This window comes from Rhinichthys klamathensis, unplaced genomic scaffold, assembly GCF_029890125.1.
Source record: "Rhinichthys klamathensis goyatoka isolate OS25496 unplaced genomic scaffold, OSU_Roscu_1.1 h1tg000768l_1, whole genome shotgun sequence".
In the NCBI taxonomy this organism is placed as follows: domain Eukaryota; kingdom Metazoa; phylum Chordata; class Actinopteri; order Cypriniformes; family Leuciscidae; genus Rhinichthys; species Rhinichthys klamathensis.
Window position 1 is genome coordinate 146,706 of NW_026607168.1, and position 27,744 is coordinate 174,449.

A 27,744-nucleotide genomic window follows, 5' to 3' on the forward strand; every position below is an offset into this window, starting at 1 on the left:
CAGGGGAAGCCATGAGCAATGGAAACTGCAATGAGTCTTGGCTGCCTCTGCCCTCAGAAGCCGAGAGGAGGGAGGGATGTGTTTAATGGAGAAGAAAGAGGCAATGAAAGAGATTACACGATAGCGGTGGCGACCATGTGACTCGAAGAACTGAACCCTCAGCAAAAACGTCCTGTACTGATTGCATGTTTATTCACTTCCTTTGAGATGTTAGGCTGTCCAGTTCACTGGGATTCGAATGCATTACTCCTCCTGTCTGGAAATATATTCCTTTAGGAATGCTGCAGAGTGGAATTTAGATTATTGGAGGAAGTTTGGAAGAAAAAAACAAAACATAAATAAATACAGATGCAAGTGTGTGTTGCTGATCACAGGGAGATAAAAGCGAATGCCTGAAAGCAAACAAACATACTAGCATACTAGTTCTTATCTTAGTTAAAACTTAAAATGTAACCTGAAACCTAAAATGTTTAGAAACACTGTTGTGGTGTTGTTTATCTTCAGGTCTTGGGTGGAATACCAGAGGGTGGGTTCACACTTGCAGTTCGGTTCGCTTGGTGTTCACATTGGCATTTTAACACCGAACCTAAAGATATGTATGTGTTCACAACCTGATTGGTCGGCTTTTATTACGTATATTTCGTGACAGAACTTACCGAACATCCAAAACAACGCTGTGTGCTGAGCTAAATGCACTCGTTGTGTGTGCATAGCCTACGTGTTTTGACCGGCTGAGAACTCGTGAAGAGGTTCTAAAATGTGTAAAGGAGTCAAAACAGCATCAGGAATCCCTCCCTCACACACAAAATGAAGATCTGCTGCGAGGAGACGCGGTTCTGATGCTGTACCGAACTGTGATGATGGGAAACATTGCGACTATGACAACAAAAAAAAGAGACCCATCTTTACAGCCTCTCGTTCCGCTTGTTTGGTGCACCAGGGTTCAGATGGCAGCGTTCACACTTATTCAAATGAACCAACTGAGCAATCGCACCAGAGTTCGTTTTAATCAAACCAAACATGCCAAGTGTGAACACACCCTAAACATAAAAAAAAAAAAACTCTACTCCAGAAGTAAAAAAAACTCACAGAATAAAACACTTTCTTCTTGTTCTTGTGTATTTTATTCTGACGGGCTCAATTAGAATCAATTGCAACTAAATTTATAAAAAAACTGAACTGAAACTTATGAGCCAGTAAAAAAAAATTCTATACATAAATAGTACTTCCCCCAAAAAATTAATATCATTGTTTACAAAGTTGGGGGAAACTTTTCTTGATTGTTGAACTGGATTTTTTATTTATCGTTTTTTCCTCAGAAACTAATTTTATTTAGCTGGTTTTTATTTATTTATTTAAAATATCTTTCTTCATTTGAGAAAAAAAAACAATTTAAAGTGGATTTGCAGTGCAGAAAACAGTCTTCTCAACATGTCGACAACACGAACCAAACTCTTCCAGGCCTCAGCTAGTGTTTGAGGACGGGTCAAAGTAGACGTTGTTCACAGGCAGCCAATGAAGACCATAATGCAAATTTGTTATGTAGTGTTAAGAGAAATTAGATTGAATTGCTGAAGACTTGTTTCAACTCATTATAAAAGCATAATACAGGCACTTTAATTTATCTCTGAACATTTGAGTAACTGCAGTTACCGTGCATGATGTAGTTCAAAGTCTCCATTGCGGACGGTGTGTTGGGAGCTGTGGGTTCAGACCTCTGGAAGTATGTCACCATGTTATACTTCTGTTCCACTCAGTAGTGGATGGCAAATGAAAGACACTTTGTTTTAAAACGGGACGATAACATCAGCATGTGCAGTTTTAGCCTCTTGTAAATGAAGCTACTTTTGTGGTTCAGTTGCACTGTGGGAAAGGAAACCTAAAAGACTATTTCGACAAATAATTTAAATATAGAGTGCTTTCTTGCATCTGGTTAAAAACAAACCACCATTCTGACCACTGAATATTCATTTTAGACCCCATTTCCCTTTTACACACTATCAGAAGGCAAAGGCAGAAGACATTTTTAGCATAAACATGTCTGTTTAATTAGGTTGCTAATTCTGAACTTCCTGAACCAGATGATTTGGAGATCATTTTACACAATATATTCATCTCAAAATGCACAGTTAATCCACCAGTTTTGTAGCTTAATTTGTTTATTTTTGTCTGTGTTTGCTACAGGAGAGGATGATGAGCCACAGTAGCCTTCTTGCACGGGGGAGAGATGTGCTCGGCCTCTGCTGTTTACCAGGTGAAGTCTCACAACGCAAGCTTATTTTTGTAACATTGAGATTTGTCAACAGGATTTCCGTGTTTTATCTATGGGGTTATTTTTTGATAGTCATTTACACTAGCGTTCAAAAGTTTCATATCAGTAAGATTTAATGCTTTTTCTCTTTTCTTCTTTTTTTAAAGTAGTGCTCAACATGGTTGCATTTATTTGATCAAAAAGACAGTAAAAAAACTATTTTTGTGAAATTATTCCTGTGATGCAAAGCTGAATTTTCAGCATCATTACTCCAGTCTTCAGTGTCACATGATCCTTCAGAAATCATTCTAATATGCTGATTTGCTCACAGAACATTTCTTATTTTGTCCATTTTTAAAACAGTTGGCTGCTTCATATTTTAGTGGAAAACATGATCAACCTTTTTCAGGATTTTTTTGATGAATCGAAAGTTCAAGAGTACAGCATTTACTTGAAAATAGAAATATTTTGTAACATTATAAAAGTCTTTACTGTCATTTTTGATCAATTTAATGCATCTTTGCTGAAACAAAGTCAGGAACAGTAGCTACGTTAACACGGACTCCTTTTGTTTCAATCTAAATTAATTCATTCTGATTGATGAACCTGAACGTAGTGTTTACATTAACGCTAAATAAAATGCTAATGCTAAATAAAATGCTAAATAGAACGCTAAATGATCGGGATGATGTGTGCGTTTATATGTCACAAGCTTAAAATCGGAACTGCACGAATTTACAGTTTCCCACCGTTTTCGCATAATATTCTCCTTCATTGCTTCTTTTGATTATTTTAAAAAGCAGACTTAAAGGGTCATGAAACCCCCCTCTTTCAGCTCAAGTCTAGCTCACAATCTTTTTGAAAAATGCAACTTAAATGGGCGTGGATGGCTGTGAGAAGGGGTGTGGTATGGCCATCACTGTCATCGCCAGTATCCCATGCATATCGACTGTCACTAAAAGCAGTGGTAAAACGTGAGGAAATGCTAGATTTTTTTTATAGCTGGCAAAGTTAAAGTCTTATGAAATACGACGCTTTATTATTGTCCTTTCAAAAGTAACTGAATGCCCTATATTAGCCTAGTAAGCCTACAGTAGGCTACTACATGTATAATTATAATGTCATTATAAAATATATAGTTGTTTATAGACACTATACATATATTTGAAAATTATTAATATTCCGCTTAAAAAAAAAGTTCCGTACATAGCTAGATCTACGCGCCCCCTGAACCCGCATAATAAAGAAGGGTCTGTGGAGGTGGATGACGTCTCATTTTAGACACACACACACACACACCTCTGAAGGGATAGAAAAGTCCTCGGGACTTGGTACCGCATCACTCGCAAGACGCAACCTGCATTGGTTGTCAACAAGGCGAAGTCCACCATTCTCCAATTCTCGAAGCTCAAAAATGTTTGCGGCACACACGTTTAGATGTGTCCGTGGTTGATGGAAAACCAACCGCCCGGAGCCAGAGTCTAGCCCGGGCAGCATCGCGGGGAAACACATTCAACCCAATTGGACTTTTGCACCACGAAAACAAACACTTGCGTGCGTCCCATGATTGCCTCTCTCATCTACTACGCGATATCACAGTTTGACATGTCTGTCACTGGAAAGATCCACGTGGTGTCATGAATAATTAAGAGACAGTGTCTTCTCATAGGATATGAAAACTCAGTCTCATTAATAATTATGAGACACCGATGAGTCATCAACGCACTATACTGTGCACTGCCACGTCACAGCCTGCGATGAAGATTTTAAACCCGGAAGACGAAAATAGCGGAAAGAAACTAAAATTGAACCATTTTCACCCTACTATTAAATCTAACAGATGCTAACATTGTCTTCAATGGTGTTCAACACACATACCTCTGATAAAATCTCAGAAAATTTGGTTTGGGGTTTCATGACCCTTTAACGCCATCTCTCGTCACGCTATGCAAACTTTGCTGTGTTTGTTCATGTGTTTTGAAGGAGGCGTGGCTTTGGAGAAGCTCTGAAGGGAGGGCGGGATCTCATGCTTTCAAAGCTAACTTGCTAATGCTAGCTGCTACGAAAATTGCCTACCCTACCTTTAACAATGATAAGATAACGCTGCACCACTGAAATGCTTTCAGGTGTTTTTCAGAAGAGCACCTGCCGTTTTCAGATGGTTAAAATGCTTTGGTGGACACATGGCCTTATTGTGAAAACTAATGAATGATTTATTAAGGAAATCAAACATTTTTAATCAGTTCATTGAAATAAAACAAATCATCTGAACCAAATGATTCCTTGAATCAGACTTCCCAACGCCACATGAGAGTCAAGGCAAGTCAAGTCACCTTTAATTATATCGTGCTTTATACAATACAGATTGTTTCAAAGCAGCTTTACAGTCATAACAGGAAAAATGATGCATTTGTGTTCAACTGAAGTCAGTTCAGTGTAAATTTAGTTCCGTTGTAAAGATCATCAATTATTAAATGAGTTTATCTATAAAACAGTTCTGCAAAAAAAAAAAATTAATCGTCCAGCTCAGTTCAGTTCTCATACAGCAGCGTCAGTACAGATCAATAATATTGTTGAATATTAAGAGAGGGGAATATTCTAGGAGAGTGTGTTTATTTAGTACAACGTGACATACGAAAACAGTGATGTAGTGTTTTGGCATGTGACTCTGTTACACTGTTTTGAAAACCCTACTGAGAAATGCTTTGCTGCTTTTAGCTAGTTGATCCCAAAAGGAAAGCTCCAGGTCTGGTTGGTTGTGGTCTGTGCGGGAGAATAACAGTCTGTGTATGTGGGTGTGAATGGGCTCAGAAAACAATCGCTTAGTGTGCTGAGTGTGTCGAACCCCAGCAGCCCCTCACCATAATCTCAGCGTCAGCAGTGTGTTAAAGCAGCAGCTTTACTCAGGAATGTTGGCGGGCCGTGAGTCCGACCCGGACAACCTAATCTGTAACGCTTCATATCAGCACTTACTCTCAGCGGCCCTTCGGGAGCATAGAGCGATTCCCAACGCATCAACATTTAATAGAGCCGCAACTAACCTCAACGCTCTGCTCACACACGGCTTAGTCTTTGTTGTTATTCAGCTTTCAGAGTCTCTTACTGTTTGGACTCCAAACGCACACACCTGTCTGTGTTTTTACTGTTTACATTTGTGAATTCAATAAAATTCTCAAGGGCATTTAATACGGTTGCCCCAAAAACGTTGGACACTTAAACCACACTTTTAAATCGTCTAAAGCTATTGCACTATTTTCATATTTTATTTTCTCAGAACTAATTTGACTTTTTTGAGCAATATTAATTGAATAAGTCTCATTCACTAAGCATACATTCGCACAAATTTGTGTGTGAAATCTGTGTACGAACATTTTTACGAATAAATCATGCTTCATCAATATCTTTCATTCTAAAAAATGTATTCTAAATTTACATAAAAATGAAGGAACAACTGAAACCACTCGTACGCGCTCTTGGTGGCCTTATAAAATGAAATTTTCAACAAAGATATAGATCTTAAATATATGTGCTTCTAAAAGGGTGTGCGGAAGACCCTTATATGGACACTGTTTGTGTTTTGTGATGTGATGTGATGGCCAAGTACGGTAACACATACTCAGAATTTATCCTCTATATTTAACACATCCAAGTTAGTGCACATACATTATTGAAGCTTGGCTACCCCTCTGGTCACCCCTGTTGCAAAAGCATTTTCACCCCTTTAACAGGAGACTTTTCTCAGTTCAAAGAACTATGACACTGGGACAAAGGCCATGTACACACTCCAGCTGAACTAAGTTGTCACTTTACCTGTTAATCTGGAAAAATAACAAGCCCAAAGATGCCTATAATAAGTGGACATGGCAATACTCTCTGCTCTACCTTATATATGTATGCATGTATGTGTGTGTGTATGTATGTATATGTATGTGTATATATATATATATGTGTATATATATATATATATATATATATATATATATATATATATATATATATATATATATATATATATATATATATATATATATATATATATATATATATATATATATATATATATATAAATATATATATATATATATATATATATATATATATATATAAATATATATAAGAGTTCAGATGCAAAAGCCTCTAAGTGCCATTTGAAATTTTCTTCTAGAATGATCATTTTTATCAAGCTTGTATATTTAAGTTCAGTAATTTTACTTAAATGGCAATGAAGATTACCTATTAATTGTCATTTAAGTGAAATTACTGTACTTAAATATACAAGCTTGATAAAAATGATCATTCTAGAAGAAAATTTCAAATGGCACTTAGAGGCTTTTGCATCTGAACGCTTATATATATATATATATATATATATATATATTAAAAAGAATATATATATATATATATATATATATATATATATATATATATATACACTCACCGGCCACTTTATTAGGTACCCCATGCTAGTAACGGGTTGGACCCCCTTTTGCCTTCAGAACTGCCTCAATTCTTCGTGGCATAGATTCAACAAGGTGCTGGAAGCATTCCTCAGGGAGTTTGGTCCATATTGACATGATGGCATCACACAGTTGCCGCAGATTTGTCGGCTGCACATCCATGATGCGAATCTCCCGTTCCACCACATCCCAAAGATGTTCTATTGGGTTGAGATCTGGTGACTGTGGAGGCCATTTTAGTACAGTGAACTCATTGTCATGTTCAAGAAACCAATTTGAAATGATTAGAGCTTTGTGACATGGTGGAAGTAGCCATCAGAGGATGGGTACATGGTGGCCATAAAGGGATGGACATGGTCAGAAACAATGCTCAGGTAGGCCGTGGCATTTAAACGATGCCCAATTGGCACTAAGGGGCCTAAAGTGTGCCAGGAAAACATCCCCCACACCATTACACCACCACCACCAGCCTGCACAGTGGTAACAAGGCATGATGGTTCCATGTTCTCATTCTGTTTACGCCAAATTCTGACTCTAACATCTGAATGTCTCAACAGAAATCGAGACTCATCAGACCAGGCAACATTTTTCCAGTCTTCAACTGTTCAATTTTGGTGAGCTCTTGCAAATTGTAGCCTCTTTTTCCTATTTGTAGTGGAGATGAGTGGTACCCGGTGGAGTCTTCTGCTGTTGTAGCCCATCCGCCTCAAGGTTGTGCGTGTTGTGGTTTCACAAATGCTTTGCTGCATACCTCGGTTGTAACGAGTGGTTATTTCAATCACTGTTGCCCTTCTATCAGCTCGAACCAGTCTGGCCATTCTCCTCTGACCTCTGGCATCAACAAGGCATTTCCGCCCACAGAACTGCCGCTCACTGGATGTTTTTTCTTTTTCGGACCATTCTCTGTAAACCCTAGAGATGGTTGTGCGTGAAAATCCCAGTAGATTAGCAGTTTCTGAAATACTCAGACCAGCCCTTCTGGCACCAACAATCATGCCACGTTCAAAGTCACTCAAATCAACTTTCTTCCCCATACTGATGCTCTGTTTGAACTGCAGGAGATTGTCTTGACCATGTCTACATGCCTAAATGCACTGAGTTGCCGCCATGTGATTGGCTGCTTAGAAATTAAGTGTTAACGAGCAGTTGGACAGGTGTACCTAATAAAGTGGCCGGTGAGTGTATATATATATATATATATATATATATATATATATATATATATATATATATATATATATATATATATATATATATATATATATATATATATATATATATATATATATATATATATATATATATATATATATATTCTTTTTAAATCTAAAACCTGACTCTGAGAAACGCACAAGAAATAAAACTTTGAACTTGAAAAGTAGCCCAGTGAAAAAAAAAAACTTTTAGCCAACAAAATTAACAGATATTAGACATGGTTACACACGCTCACTCACACTGTAGCCTACATTACTCACAAAGAAACACATCGTACACAGCCACAGAAATACACAGCCATTTGCATTTGTACTTTGAATGAAAATATAAATGAACACGATGTTGCATTTTAATAACTTTTTAAAAAACTTTTCAACATTATTTTGCTATGTTTACTGATAACTACAAGCCGTTTGATTTGTTATAGGCTAATCAAGGAGCTCTACCTGTTGGATTGATAGCGTTTGTGTCTGAGAGAATTAATGGCAGGCAAAAATGCAATCATTACATAGGAACGATGATCCAGTGTTTGTTGAGACGCATGAAATACATTTTATGTGTGTTCCATTCCACATTCGTTTTAAGGTATTCCACACAGGCCATACACGATCACAGTTAGATGCATAAGTTATTTTCTCTAGATTTTAAGCACCATTTTTTTTGCCACCCCAATAAAATCACTGGGTCTTACCTGGCCACCCCTGGGAAAAAAGTTCTGGCTATGCCCCTGCTCAAGTCATGGGTAACATTTTCCTGCTGGTATTGAGAATCGAACCTACAACCTTTGGTATAAGTCTAACTCTCCAACCATTAGGCCATGATTGATTTTTGGTATTTTTGACTTTATTATGATAGGACAGTAAGTAGACAAAGCAAAGTGGGAGAGCGAGGGGGTGTATTATACAAAAATACAGGTATTGCTGAAATCATTCATTTGTCAACCATATAGTGTCAAAGTTCAAATGTTACATTTCAAATGTTTGGGGTCAGTACTATTTTTTTCTATTAATATTTGTATTCAGCAAGAATGCATTAAATTGATCAAAAGTGGCAGTAAAGACATTTATAAACTTACAAAATATTTATATTTGAAATTAAAACAAGTAAAATGTGTCACTGTTTCCACAAAAATATTAAGCAGCACAACTGTTTTCAATATTGATAATAATAGAAAGGAGCAAATTTCCTTAAACTAAATAGTAATAAAACAGAATTGCTTCTTATAGGTACAAAATCAACATTAAACAAAATCCATAATTTCTCTATTCTTATTGATAGCTCCTCCATTTTCCCCTCCCCTCAGGTTAAGAGTTTGGGTGTCATCTTTGATAGCACCCTCTCCTTTACATCTCATGTTAACAACGTTACCCGGTCTACTTATTATCATCTTCGTAATATCAACCGTTTGTGTCCTTTCCTCACGCCGCACTCCACTGCCATTCTTGTTCACAGCTTAGTCACCTCCCGTTTAGATTATTGTAATTCCCTTTTGTTTGGCCTCCCACATAAAACTCTTCATAAACTTCAACTGGTCCAAAACTCGGCAGCTCGTATCATTACTCGCACCCCTTCTATTTATCACATCACTCCTATCCTACAACAGCTGCATTGGCTCCCTATTATTTATCGTATCAACTACAAAATACTTCTTCTTACTTTTAAAGCCATTCATAATCTAGCCCCTTCATATCTTTCTGATCTCCTCAATATATACACAGACACACACGCGTACTCTAAGATCTTCTTCTTTTATTCATTTTACTGTTCCCCGTGTCCGCCTTGTTACTATGGGGAGTAGAGCTTTCAGTTTCTCTGCTCCTCAGCTCTGGAATTCGCTTCCACCAGATCTCCGTAAAATTGACTCTCTTTCACTTTTCAAATCCAAACTCAAAACTTATCTGTTTAGAATAGCTTATTCCCTTTGACCATAACTGCACTATTTTTTTTAATTGTCTTGTGTCTCATTGCTTTTTAAATTTGTTATTGTTGATGATGATGTAAGGTGACCTTGAGTGTCAAGAAAGGCGCCTATAAATAAAATGTATAATAATAATAATAATATTAGAATGATTCCTGAAGGATCATGTGACACTCAAAATTCTTTGCCATCACAGGAATAAATTAAAAATTTAAATCTATTAACAGAAAACAGTTATCTTACATTGTAATAATATTTCACAATATAACGGTTTTTACTATATTTTTGATCAAATCAATTCAGCCTTGCGAGCATTAGAGACTTCTTTCAACAACTTTGAAAAATCTTCTGACTATATACTAGTACAATATACTATAGACATAAATACAGAAGATACAGTAGTAAAATATAGGCAGTATTGACAGTATAGATATTCTTGGTTGAACACCAGTCTGAAGCAGCACATGTCATGACTACTCCTTTGTTATGGGATCCTCATTCATTGTGATATCTAGAAGCTTAGACCTCTAATATTCAAAGTGTCATCCATCCACAGTGGTTTGAATATGGAGCGCACGAACACAGATTAACCATTTGAAGACAAAGGGCTCACATTGCAGATCCCCGTGGACACACACGCGGTCATGTGTAAGTCTCGACCTCCATCCACACGATCTCTGATAACCCTCCAACGCAGGACAGAGGAAACTGAATCGGTCCCTGGGGGTGAACGGCTCACAGGATTTTGAAAGAGTAGATTATACTGTATATACTGTTGGCTACTATTCAAAAAGATATGTATGTCCAATGATAAATTATTCAAACATGTAGTACGCTACAATGTCGTAACGTGACCTTATGTTTAATTTAGAGAATGGCATCCAGTTAGCATCTCAGAATCAAAACGAGTCTTTTTGCACTTTTTCTACCAACTGCACTGCATTGTGTGATGCACTTTCTTTCTTTTTTTTCTTTTTTTTTTGAGTGCTCTGGATGTACTGCTCATTTAGGCAGATGCAACAGAAAATAACATTGTACACATCCTGCATATTGTAAAAATAGTATGGGTAGTATTGTAGTATGCAGTTTTAAATACCCCATGAGATACTGTTTAATTGTTATGTAGAGTTCTTATTTGTGTTGTAGGGTGGGTGAAAAGAAAGGAATTAGTTTGTTGGCAGTTTCTGCAGCAGATGGTATTATTTAGCTGCGGTAGTGTATTTTTTTTATTTGTCTTTGTGGTTTATTCTTGTAACTGGGACAAAACCCCAGTAAGTTCCGAGTTCTAGCAGCAAACCAGCTCAAAATGACTGACGGGCAGAGTTTTGTTATTGGCTAAACTATTAGCACATGTATGTATTTACTTGATTATTTATTTAATTATTAATTATTTTTAATTTGTATGTTTTTATTTTTTACATATTTATTATTTAATTTTTATTCCTTTATAATTTTTATTTGTTTATTTATTCATATATTATTATTTTTATTTGTTTATTGCTTATTATTTATTTGTATTTTCTAACCATTTAATGTATTACTTATTTATTTCTTTATTTTAATTGTAATTTCTTTATTTACTTATTTTTTTTTACATATTTATTATTTAATTTGTATTGTTTATTTATTAATTTATAGCCTTTTTTCATTTATTATTTATTTATTTTTTACTTTATTTTTTAATTTAATTTTATGGCTGTTTAAGAGCCCAGGACTGTGAGGTAGGGACATTTTCGGTGTACTTTTCTATAAAAAAGGTCTTCTTGATCTTACTGGTTTAAAGTCACTGTAACCCAGTACTGGTAAACCCTTGCCGGTGTTCTGACGATTTGTGCTGCCTTGTCGAAAAATGCTACCGTAGCGCAAATCGATCACAAAGAATGTCGATTAATATTATATGAAATACAATAATACAATTCTAAGTTATGAGTAGCTACTGTATACTGTGGACTACTGTTTTTATTTTTAAAACGGTGTGAAAAGTAAAAAATTATCATCAAATATTCATCTTTGACTTGTCAAAGCACACCTTTCCTTAGTAACTGAAACTTTCAGTTATTCTTGTTCAGCTGGCTGACCGTACAAATATTCATATGGTAGTTAGCATTTTTTAAAGAGAAATTACATTATAACACGAAAATGTACCTTTTGTTTAAAAAAAACTGAGTCTGCACATGCGCATAACCAGTAAGTAGCAAATCTCGATGGGTAGCATGAATCGTCAGAACACCTGCAATGTTTTAAGTAAAAGCTTTTTGAAATGATAAGATATATGTTTGCTCTTTTATAACTGGGAATGTGAGATGTGGCCATGCTTGATGGATGTGACCGTCATATGGTAGCCTAAAACCTTGAAAGAGAAATCAGGCTGATGTGAATCTGAGAGGAATGATCAGCATGGCTGTGCTAGCGCACGCTACTCTTGCCTGAAAGTGAAGGGTAATGGAAAACAAATGCTGACAAAAACAAATGAAACTGGATGTGTGGTTTAAATCTGCACAGTAGCAAATCTGAAACTGAAATGAATTAGTGTTATTCATTATGATAGAAACGGTTTAATTTTGAGCTAAATTGAGAAATAAAAGACATTACGTTGTCGCTGCTAATGCATATTATATACTATAATGTATAATACTTATGTTAATATTTTGAATGACCTTTTATTTTATATATAGACATTTTTGTTTTTAGTTCCATTTTAGTAATTTTGTTGTGATTTTGGGCATTTTTATTATTTTTAAATTTTCTTTTAAATATTTTCTCTATAGCTAGTGTATATTTCAATATTATATATTTAAATAATTTCCAAATTGATATCGCCATTTTTAATAGTTTTAGATTTAGTTCAAAATAACAACAATAAATCAGTTATAAGCTTTGTGGTATTTAATGCATTTTCAGCATCCTGAGCGCTCTGTTTTTCTAATAGTCGAGTAATCACCGTGACAGTCCGATCTCTCTCTGCTTCCGTCCTGTCCTCTCCGACATCTGCGCCCATGATGCCTCAGGAATGAGCTTTGAGGTCCAACGCCCCCTTGAGAGTCATAAAATGAAGGAACTCGCCTTTGCAAAGTGACCACAAGAGCAATAAGAGCAACCCGACTCATTTCATGTGTTGAGAGTGTGTTCATGCCTGACTCTGGCGTCTTTAAGAGCCTCTACCAGCAATAAACTTATTTTTTATTATTGTGTGAGTTTTATGTCAACAGACTCATAATTTCCCTCAAACTATTTTTGAAATGCCACATATCCTTTATATGGCCTACAGAGCTTTTGAAGATTGTCTTTAAATGTGGAAATAACATCTTTTTTTTTTATTCAGTCACACATTTTCCTGTTGCTATAGTAAACTTTAAGCAGTATAGATGACTCCAAGCTAACAGTTTTCATCATGTGTGTGTTGGTCTTCAGGAGAGTGTGTGTTGCAGCGGGCCGTCCTGGTGAGGAAGAAGCTGTCGGCTAAGGAAGGAGGAGGCTGGCTGTCTGGGACTCTGTTCTGCACTCATTTCAGAGTAGCCTTCGTGCCTCAGGACAGCCAGAAACCTGACGTGAGTGCCACAGATTGCTGAGATGTTTCCGGAATGAGAATCCGGGCACTTCTCTGTTTTTCGTGTAAAGTTGAGCTTTACTGTGAACTGTGAAGTGCTTTTTGCCGTTTATAAAGTCTCTGGCAGTCGAGTGTTACATCCTCAGCAGACATATTTATCTTGATGGCTTCTTTTTCTCCTTGTTTTCTCCTAGGATAATGCAGATCCCGTGCTGCTAGGAGATCATGACGTAGCTCTCGCCTCAATTGACAAAGTTGTGGCAGGTGAGGCAATCTTGATAGATAGATAGATAGATAGATAGATAGATAGATAGATAGATAGATAGATAGATAGATAGATAGATAGATAGATAGATAGATAGATAGATAGATAGATAGATAGATAGATAGATAGATAGATAGATAGATAGATAGATAGATAGATAGATAGATAGATAGATAGATAGACAGACAGACAATTGGTCGGTCATTCAGTCTTCATATAACCTGTCAAAAACATATCTAAGTCTCATTTTAACCCAATGTTTTAATACATTTTAGGGGTTGAACGACTTCAGATTTTTTCAGTAGTCGACATTTATGTGATTTTAAAGTCGAGTCGTCGTCGACTAGTCGCTGATGACGTCATTCATGAACAAATAAGCCTGAACCTCGAGCTGAGACTCTAAGGCGGGTTGTGTTGTACACAGTTATGACATATGATTCAGCGCTGACACAAGGCTATTGCTCATACACAAGTTCTTTTGTCTTTGGGTTGTTATATTTCTCACAGATTTCTGCTCTTTCTAAATCATATACGGATAAAGTAGCACAGTAAAGATTACATTTATATGAATGCGTTAGTTAGAGAGCGATTGAGTGTGAATTAATTCTACCTGGCAGCGTCTCTGTACTAATAGTGAAGCTGTGGGTTTTAGTTACTATGAAATTGATGCTAGAACTTTTCAGTTTCTAAGCTATTTTATTGATAATTCACAGAACAGTGTTGACAGTAAGTTTCTGCGCTACTGAATGTTTCTGTGTGCATGCGATCTGTGCGCTACTGTCTGTATATGTGTGCGTTACAATGCAGCAGCGCATTAGTTTAGAACGGTGATTAACTTAGGTGTACAATTAGCTATTTAAAACGTGCATTCACTTGTTCAATTTTGAGCATCTAGATAGTATAATCAATCATATCTTGTGGAGTGCTCTCGGAGTATGCTTTTATTTGTCATTTTAACTGTTTGAAGTCTAAAAGTGGACTTCAAAGATTTCTTATCCTGTTGCGCCCTCTATAGGCCATGATCAGTGACGTCAGGCTTAACGCATCATGGCAGAGCATTAAAGGGATAGTTCACTCAAAAATGAAAATTCTGTCAGTAATTACTCACCCTCATGTTGTTCCAACCCCGTTAGACCTTCGTTCATCTTCGGAACACGAATTAAGATATTTTTGATGAAATCTGAGAGCTGGATCACTCCTCCATACTAGTGAGTCCATAGGGTTCTTCAGGGAGTGAAACTTGCCGGCCTCGAAAAGTTATTAAAGACATCGTTAAAATAGTCCAAGTGACTACAGTGGCTCAATCTAAAGTATATCATGCGACGAGAATACTTTTTGTGCGCAAAAACAAACATAAATAACGACTTTATTTCAACTATTCATTTCCTTCTCTTTGGGCCTCTAGTCAGTTAAACTAGTGTAATTGCGTAGAGCTACGTCACACGTAGGCTCACTATTGGCCGACGCTGGTCATGTGGGTGATGCGTGTGACGTACAACAACAGAAGCTTACGCTATTACACTAGTGAACTGACTCGAGGCCCACAGAGAAGGAAATTAATAGTTGAAATAAAGTCGTTATTTTTGTTGTTTTTTGCGCACAAAAAATATTCTCGTCGCTTGATAAACTTAAGATTGAGCCACTGTAGTCACTTGGACTATTTTAACGATGTCTTTAATAACTTTTCGAGGCCGGCAAGTTCAATCCCTGAAGAAGCCTATGGAGGAGTGATCCAGCTCTTAGATTTCATCAAAAATATCTTAATTCGTGTTCCGAAGATGAACGAAGGTCTTATGGGGTTGGAACAACATGAGGGTGAGTAATTACTGACAGTATTTTCATTTTTGGGTGAACTAACCCTTTAAAGACGACTAGTTGACTAGTCTGTGCAACCCCTAAAACATAGAAATGTCTGTTGTAGTGGGACCGTCGCGCACCAAGCTCGTGACCCCTACCTGCTCCCTGAAGTTCACCCCGGAGGAACTGGTGTTGTACTGCCGAGACCTGCGTGTTCTCTGCTTCCTGTTCGACAGACTCACACCTGATACTCAAGCTGTGGAGGTTTGTCCTCAAATAAGAAAACTATAAGGCTAGACATACACCACTGTTAATGTTTGGGGTCGGTACAATTTAAAAAAAGTTTTTTAAAGTAGTCTCTTATGCTCACCAAGTTTCAAGCCTTATCAACAAACTAATGACTGCCACATTACTTTAACTTGCTTTCAGATTACGTATACCATTGCTAAGACCTACCAGCCACTGAAACCTGGGACCATCATCTCTTTCCAAAATGCTGCTTTGGGTAGTATTGGTGAGTTATTAATAATCAATGCAAACAGCCACTATGACACAACAGATAAAAGTGCGAGAAAGAGAGAAAATCCTGTTTATAGATTGATGTTTTGCTTATCTGCAGTAAGGTTTTTGCAATGATTATAATTTAGAAGAAAATGTGAATATGATCTTTTTACATTTTACACTTTTTACATTACATAGTAATTTGAATGTGACCTATTCCCAATGATTCGCTCATTAACAGATGTCTTCGACTTATAAATTGAGAGTAAAACTGCTCAAATATTTAGGAATTTCTTCTTCATTTCAGTAGTTTTTGTCAGGTTTTGAAGCATCAGCAAGTGAGGCAATGAGTTTCAGATCTGTATTATAGGAGTGAGCAAAATTGTATTAATAAAAGTATGTATGCGTATGAATTGAAAGTCTTAATAAATAAACAGCAATAATGAGCTACATGTTATTTACGAAGTATTATTATACAGATGAATATAAATGGAAATGAGTCTTTTTTTTATCTCTCTTATCATTTATTGAAAATCAGTGTGGAAAACATTCTTTGATTATTTCTAACTAAATATATTATTGTGTTGCATGAAACATTTTGAATCTACAATTCAAATCTTCGCTATAATGGCTGAAATAATGGTTATTATAAATTTTTTTCAAGCGATTTCAGAGCAAATACATCAATATTGTGATTTATATTTTCAAAAAGCTGAATAATTTTGAAATATAATAGTTTTCGCCCAGTCCTAGCTGTGTGACCCACGCATATTTGAGATTTAAACGAATCATAGAAGGAAATGTGAGCCAAGCCACATCTCTGAGAAGGAAAGTGACCGTCAACCAGATGAATAATGGAAAGTAATCTGAAACCGGTCACCTTCTAGCCCTTTTTCAACCTTGTCAAGGTTTGTTTGTAGTCAGTTCATGTTCATTGCACCAGTCCACTTGCTCTCCAGCAAGCGAATTGAGTTTGCAGCTCTCGGGAGGTTTTGCACATAATCCGGATCTTGTAACCAATCCAAACGTTTAATGCCTCTCTATGCTGTCTATAGAAATGAAGCAGTTTCTAAGCAACAGGCGGCGTGACCCTACCATGAACTGGTTCGAGAGTTCGTTGGGTTGGGAGCAGGAGCTGGAGAGGACAGGTGCCACGGGCTGGAGGGTCAGCTCTGTCAATGACCGCTTTGAGATGTCCACCAGGTAGAGATCCACTTTCAGACCTCCTGTGCTCCGTTTAGTGTTGACATTAGAGGGAGTTTTTCCGCTTTTTAGACACGACTGATGTTGTGTGTACCATAACAGGTTACTGTGAAATGCTGTTCTCACACATACTCTGATGAATAGCCTTTGGTGTGTTCTCCTCCCATTTTTGTAGTATGCAGATAATTTACACAAATGGATGGAAAAAGCTCAATAATAATAGTTATCATTTGAACATAACATGGCACACTTGCTGATTTTGATATGCAAAGTAGTAAAGTTATATAACAGCTACATGTAAGTGATCTTCACCCTATTTTATTACTTATAAAAATGTGTTAATGATGTTGTGCACATTTTGCGTAGTTGTGCTTGGAGTCAATTGTTTTATTTGTAAATGAATGAAGCATGTCAAATTGTGCAGACATAATTTTGGCCAGGCTGTCATACAAAGAAATTATGAACCCATGCAACAAGAGTGGACCAATGATATGTTAATAACTGATTATGTTGTAGTCAATGTATGCTATGTACTTTTTTTATGCATAAAAATATAACCTGTAGTTGCACTTTACCCCTGTTTTTGCCAAATAATTTGGTCAGATAAATACCCTAACCAAGTTTAGTGTTTTGTTCTTCCTTCCTATTTAAAATATTTTCCTCATATTTTGATGGTTTAATTGAACCGTTATACACTTTTAAGTTGAAGTTTGGGGTCATTTAATTCTTGTAAAGAAATTAATACTTTTTATTGAGCGAGGATGCATTAAATGAACCAGAATTGACAGTAAAGACATTTATAATGTTACAAACGATTTCTATTTCAAGTTGATGCTGTTCTTTTGAACTTTCTATTTATCAAATCCTGCAACAAACTCAAACAACTGTTTTCAACATTAATAATAATAAGAAATGTTTCTTGAGCAGCAAATCAGCATATTAGAATGATTTCTGAAGGATCATGTGACACTGAAGACTGGAGTAATGATGCTGAAAATTCAGCTTTGATCACAGGAATAAATTAGATTTGGAAATATATTCAGATAGACAACAGTTATTTTAAATTGTAGTAATATTTCATAATTTTTACTGTGTTTTTGACCAGATAAATGCAGTCCTGATGAGACTTCTTCAGAAACATTTAAAAAGATCTAGTATCTTCTAGTGTAGAAACTTAAGTCTATATCTATTTGTGCCTGCAAGTACAGTGAGCTCACCACATAATATCATGTTTTCACAAGCATATCCAATCATAATCGCATGTGGAAACTGCTAACACTTTTTTTCTTCTGTGTTCTTGTAGTCTGCCCAGATTCATTGTGGTTCCTCAGAGGGTCCTAGACACAGAGCTCAAGAAAACATTTGCACACTTCAATGAGGGACGCATCCCAGTGAGTTCATTCTGACATGCCTTTACAAAACACCAACCCTTTTAAACACAACATGAAATTAAATATGACATGGTATAAGGATAAAATCACTATTTACGTATTCGATGAATGTTCCTAAATGGAATGTTCCTAACTTTTGTTTTCATAATACTTTGTATTGTTATCATAATCAAAATGTAAATACTTTCTACCAAGGCTGCAGAGCAAGGCAAAATGATATAAACATAAGGATAAAATCAATTCCTTCCCAACATTTCTCACAGAACATTGTTTCACTTAAAATGTGTCACATTGCAAAAGTAAAGTCTTGCGAATGATGTTTCATGTTGTCCTTAAAGTAATAGTTTATCCAAAAAATAGAATTGACATCATGTACCCATCCTCATGTTGTTCCCAAAGTGCATGCTATTTTTTCTATGGAAAATATGAAGACATTTTTACAAAGCTCTTTTTTGCACATTGACAGTTCATAAAGAGTAAGTGTGTCAAGCTTCAGAAAATACATAAAATCACCATAAATACATATGACTTTAGGAATAATAAATGATCCCATAATTTACTCGGCCTCAAGCAAAGCTATGTGTATACGATTTTCTTCTTTGAGCAGAACACAATCAAGAGTTATATTAAATAATATCTTGGCTCTTGTAAAGAGTTGTTGACGCTCCAAAAAGTGCATCCCTCCATCATAAAAGTAATCTATATACTATACAACTTCAGTGGGTTAATAAAGGCCTTCTGAAACGAAGTGATGCTTTTTTTCTAAGAAAAGAAAAGTCGGTTCTCACCTACGTCCTACGTCGTACTTCGGGTCAGAGGTCACCCTTCCACCAGAACTCGACTCTCTCATGAGCGCACGTATGGCTTTAGAAGGCATTTATTAACCCACTGGAGTGGGAATTACTTTTATAATGGATGGATGCACTTTTTAGAGCTTCAAAAACGTGGACGCTATTCAATGCCATTACCAAGCTGGGAAGAGCCAGGATATTATGTGTTCGGCTGAAAGAAGAAATTCATGTACACCTGGGATCATTTTTGGGTGAACTATTCCTTTTAAGTCTTATGGAGTAATACGATAGCGTTGTGTGCGATTATATTCATCTTCAGTGAGCTGTTTAATATGGGACAGTTTGCTCTACTGAATGTCAATTTTATATATATATATATATATATATATATATATATATATATATATATATATATATATATATATATATATATATATATATAATATATATTGAAGCATGTTTTATCATTTATAATAAATAATTGAACTCCCTCAGCGATGGTGCTGGCGACATCCACGTGGCAGCGACTTACTACGAATGGCCAGCTTCCAAAATAACATCTACCATGAGAGGGATGACATCAGGTTTTTCATCATTTCTAGATAACTTCGACATCCCTTAGCAGCAGTCAAGCATCCATCACTGAACAGAGCTCTTGTCTGTGATCCTCAGGAACCTGGAGTCGGTGCTCTTTGGCGGTCAGCAGCTGTGTGTGATTGTGGATCTGGGAGAGGAAATGCCGTCCCCTGCAGATATCCAGCTGGCTCACACGAGACTCCGGACTCTTTGTCTGGGCGGTCAGTACTTTTAGTTGATTTTTGATGAACTGATGACGATACCCTGGTGCAAAGGCCAGCTTAAATTTCCCGACTGGTTTATGCTGGTTGTTGCTTTTCCAACTTGGTGATGCTGGCCAGTTAAACTTGATGGGTGCAACAGCACATCAGCATCCAAAACAGGGTATTTTTAAAGAGGTCCTATTATGCTCTAGCCCAGTGGTTCTCAACCTTTTTTTTCAGTGGGCCACACTATGTCTAAGTTCAAGTTTCACGGGCCGCATATCATTTACATTTGGCGTCACCAATGCAAACTAAGATATTGAGCATTAAGGTATCTAAATGATTACAGTTAGATTTATTATTATTATTAGAGAGTATAATTCTACTTACCATTAATGAGACACCTGATGTTGTCGGGAGCAGACCAATTTGGTGAAATTTGGCTCAAAAGGAGTAACAGCACAATGAAGTTGTGACTGTAAGTTGCAGTCTGTAAGACGTGCACGGAAACGTGACTTGATGCGCGTCATTGCAGAAAATGTGCGTTCGCAAATGTATGTCGACCCAAATATGGAAAGCACTTTTGAACTTAATAATCTGAGGTTTTGTCCAGAGATGTTTCGCCACATTTCTGTAACTGAGGATGACTGTTGCGCGGTATGGCTGTGTCCTCTTGCCTGAACATCCATCAGTTCATCTTCGAGTGCGCGGCGGGACAAACCGAAAGTTGCAGCCAAGTCCTTGATTTTTTCCACAGGGAAAGTCAATGGCTCTCTGATGAAATGTCCTGCAGATTTTATTTTCTCAAAATCAGAAAAACGTGAGGTGAATTTTTCCTGCATTTGACTGAGAGTTTTAACGAATCGTTCTTTCTGTTGTATGTCCAGTACACCCTCACACACGTCATTCAGAAGTGGAAAGTGAGTTAAATCATCATCTTTGAGTTGTGCCGTGTACAGCCCTAGCTTCATTTTGAAACTCTCAACACAGCTCAACAGGTCATCAACATGTTTTTCTTCACCTTGAAGTTGTAAGTTCAGCTTGTTTAGGTGAGCTGTGACGTCTGAAAGAAAAGCAACGTTTGTTTTCCACTCATTGTCTCTCAAGACTGGAAATCTTTCTCCCTCGCCAATGTCATTAAGAAAGTTTACTATCTCGGGGAGAACAGCCAGAAAGCGATGCAAGACTTTTCCACGACTTAGCCATCTCACTTCACTGTGCAGAATGAGGTCTCCGTAAGCACTGTCCAGTTCGCCCAACAACGTAATAAAACGGCGGTGCATAAGAGGCCGCGCTCGAATGAAATTGACCACCTTGACCACAGTGTTCATAACCTCCACGAAGTATCCATCAACGAGCTTGCTGCATAGTGCTTGTTGATGCACAATACAGTGAAATGCCAACAAGTCAGGGGAGATTTTTCGCATTTCAGCTACGAGACCCTTGTGTTTTCCCGTCATTGAGGGCGCACCGTCAGTAGTGATGGAGACAACTGAGGATTCCGGTACGTTCATGTCTTTGCATGCTTCACTAAGTGCTCTATAAATGTCCTCGCCCCTTGTTCGTTCATGTAGCGATTTCAATGCCAATAAATCTTCTGTAACCTCAAAAGTCTCAGAATTCACGCATCTCACCCAAATGCAAAGCTGAGCAACATCTCCGATGTCTGTCGATTCATCCGCAGCCAAACTGAGTGCTGAAGCAGTGGCTAGCTTAGTTTTTAGTTGTTCTGTCAAATTCTCAGACATTTCAGAAATTCGACGAGTAACTGTGTCATTGCTGAGCTGTAAACTTTTTATCCTGCGAATTATCTCGCTCTTGTTGCTCAGGTCATCAAACAGACATTGTGATTCCAGAAAACAGTTCTTAACTAGCTCTCCATCACTGAATGGTTTGCCGTGTTTGGCAAGGAGCCAGGAAATTTTTAACGTTGCTAATGTCACGGCCTGAGACACTTTTAAGCTAGCTCGCATTGTATTCTGTTCAACAATGGCATTTTTTTCAAGACTAGTTATCTTGAAAGCTCTTTCCTGAGATCCAGGTGGATATTTCGTGTCAAAAGTTGCATGGGTGGTATCGAAATGCCTTTTGACATTGTAAGTTTTACATACGCCCAGTATTTTATTACAGAGCAAGCAGAAAGGCTGTCCATCTCGCTCGTTGACAGCAAACTGATTCTTCCATTCTTCAAGCACTTTCCTACCTTCACTGCTGATGCTACGACTCTTCTTGTTTGCACGTGTTCCTTTATCAGTATTTTCCTCGCATCTTTTTTCTCCTCTAATAACAAATTTGTCCATTTTGATCGTTAATTGATGCGTTTAAAATCTGCCAGAGCGCGCGCTTGCAATTGTGTGCGTTAACTGTGTTATTGTGAGTTCATAGTTGCGTCAGTACTGCGCATATGTGAAACCAGTAGCCTACATGATCACCAAAATTATTTTGACAAAAAAATAAATATTGTTCAAACTTATATTGGTTTAATAAATAAAATAAAAACAATAATGAAATATGAATTGTAAAACAATACGTTTTTTTTTTTGTTTTTTTTTACGTGATCAGCATCATGGGCCGCATCAGCATTTGCGACGGGCCGCATGCGGCCCGCGGGCCGCGGGTTGAGAACCACTGCTCTAGCCTGACTTCGTCATACTCATATTCTAGTCAGAATGTGAGTCTGATACTGCTCCATAGGGCTTTGATTATGAGGCGTGTCTTAATCAAACCAGGAAAAAAAAACTCTGCACTCAATTGGATAGACCTACAACCAATCAGAGCAACGCAGTAAGTGACGTATGTTGAGCGACTCATATCAACAGAACTGAACTGCACTGCACGCATCTATGACTGCACGCACTCTGGAAAAAGTATTTAAAAGAAAAATGAGTGTTAACGACCTTTGCCGGTGTTGCAAAAAGAATTTGCAGAGTACTTGCAAACTCAAAAAACATTTTTGAACGAAAAAGAAAATGTGAATGTATATACGAACAAGTTCTCCGTTTAGGATTAGATCTCGACAGTAAAGCCAACAAATCCACTCGCATTTGTCTGACCTGTCTCAATTTTATAACAGGGTTGGAGCGCGACTTGACTGATTTTAATAAATGTAGAGACGACGAAAGACACCAGGCTGAATAAGCGTGTTCATTTGAGTCTTCAGAGAAAAGAGACCGGGAGCAAAAATGATGTTTTAATGATGATTTAAATACAAAATGTTGAGTAATTCTTGTACTTGTACTTTGTCTTGTTTATTTGTTCTGTCTTCCGTGGTGTTTTGGACATGAGTCTGGCAAATAAACTGAATTGAGTAACATCATCTAATGATTTATTTAAAAAAAATAAACCGCTCATAAGGGGTACAGTGATTACCAGTATGGGTATGGTGTGCGAGTACAGTATAACAAAGGGTCACCATTGTTTGATGTAGCGATGGCTTTGACATGAGTTGCATCGCCCTGATGCCCATTTCGGTTGCTTCTTTTACTTGGTCCTCCATGAGTGCGACCAAAGGAGAAACCACAATGACAACAGGCTTTTCATTGCGTCCCATATTCTTAGCGACCATCGGAGCCAGCTGATAAAATAAACTTTTGCCGAATCCTATAGGAAGGACGGCAAACACATCTTGACGATCGACAAATGCCTTTATTGCAGTTCTCTTTTCGTCCTTTAAAATTAATGCCCTGTCGATTTCTTTTACGACGGACGCGACCAGTTCAACCCAAGCACTCTTTGATGACGTGATGATTACGTCCCTGCAGATCATCTGTCCATCATCGTATAAAGCCCGCCCTGGCAATTTGATTTGCCCGAACATTTTTTGACTGATCATAATTACTCCTCAATGGATCGAGTCCAGACCGAACTTCCCGACCAAAAATTGTTGTGGGCGGGGTTCAGGCTGGCATCCAGGCTAATTATGCTCTTTTTACATGTTCAACTTTCTTTAGTGTGTAATGTTGCTGTTTGAGCATGAAAAAAGGTTTGCAGTGTCACAAAGCACAAAGCCACTCCAAAGGGAGTTATTCTCTATATCAGTGTCACTGTTTCTGAACTCGATCGTAGTCTTGAGTTTTCTTCCGGGAACGAACACGTCATAATATTCCTCATTTAAATTAGGCATACACAAAAAAAGGGGACGAGGCTTGGTTGAGTTAGTTAGTTGTGTGTTGAAACTCGCAGTTATGGTAAGGGTTGTGATATTTCCCAAACACGCTCGAGGCGGTTGACCAATCACAACACACTGGTCCAGCCGACCAATCAGAGCACATTGAGCTTTTCTTAAGGAGGGACTTCATAGAGACAGGAACTAAACAGAGCGTTACTGACAGACTGGGAAGAGAGGACCTGCAACAATGTCAAATATGTAAAAAATAAAGTGTTTTGAACATTCAAGCATTAACTTAATCTAGCAGACCCCAAAAACAAAATCAAGACTCACCCCAGATAATTCTTAAAAATAATTCACCCCAGAGTGAAAATTCCTTCATTTAGTCACTATGTGGTTCCAAACTGAGATTTATTCACTTTTTCTAAAATGTCTTTCGTCATTTGTGGTTAAATGTTGTGACTTTGCGCAACAGCTGTTTTGAGACTGAAAGACTTGGGTGGCGATCTGAAGATTTTGTGTACAAAGGTCAAGAGCTTCTATTGTTTGAAAAGATCAATTTTAGTCTTACAGAGATAGTCGTATTGTTTTGTCTGGCTTCACATTCCTTCTGTGGTTGAACCCACACTGGCCTGCAGCATTCTTCATAGTGGTGCGAGTTCAAAGAGCAGCTCGCACAATCCCACCACAGACTTTTGTTTCTCCACATTTTTCTGGAGTGCGCGGCATTTTTGCATTGTCAGTTGCATGAAACCATAGAATGCTGTAAAATTCCAATTGGTTCAGAGTAGAAGGTGTGATAGACTGATATTGACATTGACATTGTGAGATTATCGGCATAGACTGTGCAAGAGAGACCGCAAAATGTTCCGAGATTGTAGTTGCCCCTTGAGTTAAAAAATGTTGGCCAATTTTTTATTCGTTTGTTTTTTGGCCAGTTTTCAATTCCTAATGTGTGGTAAATAAGTGTTTAATTTAATTTCAGCAACTTTATGTACGTGTTGTTTGCTGTAATTAAATTTTGTTATGTGAATTGTGCATTTTGTATTTCTATTTATTTATTAGCCACATTTGTTGCGTTTTTGTTTTGTTGGATTTGTTTGATATAATTACATTTTATATTTATGATATATAAGCATTATTTGTTTATTTATTAGCCACACTTGTTGCATTTTTGTTTTGTTGGACTTGTTTGATATAAATAAAAAAATACATCATAAAAATTAATTATATTTATATTAGCCATTGACCACTGTTGTTGGTAAGTTTTACAATGTGTCGGTCAATAAAATGTATGTTTTTCTCTCTGCCCCCAGATATTTCATCATCTGTATCAGTACCTGATGACAAGTGGCTCTCTACACTTGAAAGCACTCGCTGGCTTGACTATACCAGGTATATGTATGTGCATGAATATAAATTGAAACCATATCACACTTTGGGTGCATCATGAAGAAAGGTTCTCTCACCTATTCATGACAGTGCTATATAGTATGTATACTATGGACATGCGTCTTGTGAAGCTCGTCTATGCATAAAATACCTGGAAGACCTACACTGCATTTGCTAAAATGTGCAGTATGTAAAAGAGCATACTACTGCATCCCACAATGCAATGCACTAAATTTGAACTTTCTAGTGCAATGCAGTTGATGTTGTCTTTATCAGTGTATCACGCTGTCTGTATGCTTTACCCAGCTGTGTTTGATGTGATTGTGTCTCCACAGGTGCTGTCTGAGAAAAGCCGCAGAGGTCGCTTGTTTGCTCAGAGGGGGTCACATGACTGTTGTTCTCCAAGGTTAGTCACACTGATCATTAACGGCCATCTGACCTGACTCTGAACTTTGCACCCCACTAGCACACAATGACTCATGTGTGTCTTTATACTGTTCACACGCATACAGCAAAATCCAATCCAATTTGTGCTGAAAACAGAAATTAATATAGCCTTCGAGTGTGCACTACTGTTTAAAAGAGTAAAAGTATACTGTTTTTTTTTTTCAAAGTGGGCTCTACTAGAATAGGTGTTCATTGAATGTTCAAAACACATTATTTTTCACATATTTGACATTGTTGCAGCACCTCTCTTCCCAGTCTGTCAGTAACACTCTGTTTAGTTCCTGTCTCTATGAAGCCCCTCCTTCTGAAAAGCGCAGTGTGCTCTGAATGGTCGGCTGGACTGGTGTGTTGTGATTGGTCTACCACTTTGAGCTTGTTTGGGAAATGCCAACATCCCTTACCATAACCGCGCGTTTCAAAACTCAACTCTAGTTTGAGTATACTAGCAAATGTACTACTGTCTAAAATCGGTCAGTCTTTTTTCATAATGCACTCGATTGCAAATTTTTTTCAAAGCCAGTTTTGATGCTACTTGAAATCTGACCCCTAAGTGCATTTCTAAAAAAATCTTTAGAAATCATATCTCAAACCAAGTAAGATTGCAGTTTGTAACAATAGGATTTCATCTCTTTTTAACGACACACTCTTAGCAGAAGTCAAAGCATACCACACAGTTGTGATTTATTCTTTTTCCTAACCCATAAACCAACAAACTGCGACATCTGGCAGTGCCCTTCAATTCTTTAAATTCTCCTTCCATTTTACAGTCCTCTAAATCGTTTGTTTTTCTCCACGTGACCCGCAGCCGCCCTCCAATAAACATCAATATTCTGTGTGTCTTGACAACCAGTGAATAACTTCAGGAATGAGTTTCTCAGATGAGGCTGTCGCACCCATCTATCACTGTAAAAGCCTGTTCACCACATGTGTGCTGAGCAGAGACACTGAGAAACCTCCACGAGAGGGCGATGAAACCCCCTCATCCACTGTTCCAATTTTAGGTGTAAAGCTGGAGTGAATTGCAGATCATCAGATGAAGTGTTGGTTTTTGCTCTGTTTCCCCTCAGAGCCGGAGGATCGAGACATGAACTGTGTGGTCTGCAGTCTGGTGCAGGTGATGTGTGACCCTCACTGCAGGACTGTGGCTGGATTCCAGAGCCTGGTTCAGAAAGAATGGATCACGGCCGGTCACAAATTCCTCAGCCGGATCAACTGCCACCGTGAAAGTGATAAAGAGGAGGTAAAAGAAAGAGAGGAAGAACACAGGTTCTGTTCTGAAACCTAGTGATCTGCCCACATACATTCAGACTATTCTTATAACAGTGCGAGATTATGTAGACAACCGTTCAAAAATTTGTTGGTAAGATTTTTCAAATTGTTTTTGGAAGAAGTCTCTTATGCTTATGCTCTCTTCTCTGATGACGTGTTGACTGGCACGAGGGCGGGGCAACCTGTCACTCATATGAGATCCACCAATAGCAAACCTCAACCATTAAACCAATTCCACAAAATCAAGTCCCGCCCTATATTTTTTTCTTGTTCGAGAAGCCGTTTCACTCAGATATACGTCACAATAGGGAAGAACAGATTATCGCAACTTCTGTTTCATCATTCCGACTTTAACAAATGAAACTTTACTGTTAAGTTGGTAACACTTTACAATAAGGTTCATTAGTTAACTA

The 27,744-nt window shown here is 37.5% G+C and overlaps 1 protein-coding gene across 1 annotated transcript in view; it reads left to right on the top strand.

Annotated features, from left to right (window-relative positions):
* Positions 1-27,744, top strand: part of mtmr11 (myotubularin related protein 11) — a 39,905-nt gene that overhangs the window by 5,231 nt on the left and 6,930 nt on the right. Inside the window, exons 2-13 of the mRNA XM_056243000.1 lie at positions 2,185-2,254; positions 13,253-13,389; positions 13,583-13,652; positions 15,575-15,714; positions 15,880-15,964; positions 17,007-17,154; positions 18,458-18,545; positions 19,832-19,920; positions 20,009-20,133; positions 25,540-25,618; positions 25,951-26,021; positions 27,130-27,302. Of these exons, the coding sequence (XP_056098975.1) occupies positions 2,185-2,254; positions 13,253-13,389; positions 13,583-13,652; positions 15,575-15,714; positions 15,880-15,964; positions 17,007-17,154; positions 18,458-18,545; positions 19,832-19,920; positions 20,009-20,133; positions 25,540-25,618; positions 25,951-26,021; positions 27,130-27,302 (1,275 nt within the window). The remainder of the gene's footprint in view (positions 1-2,184; positions 2,255-13,252; positions 13,390-13,582; positions 13,653-15,574; positions 15,715-15,879; positions 15,965-17,006; positions 17,155-18,457; positions 18,546-19,831; positions 19,921-20,008; positions 20,134-25,539; positions 25,619-25,950; positions 26,022-27,129; positions 27,303-27,744) is intronic.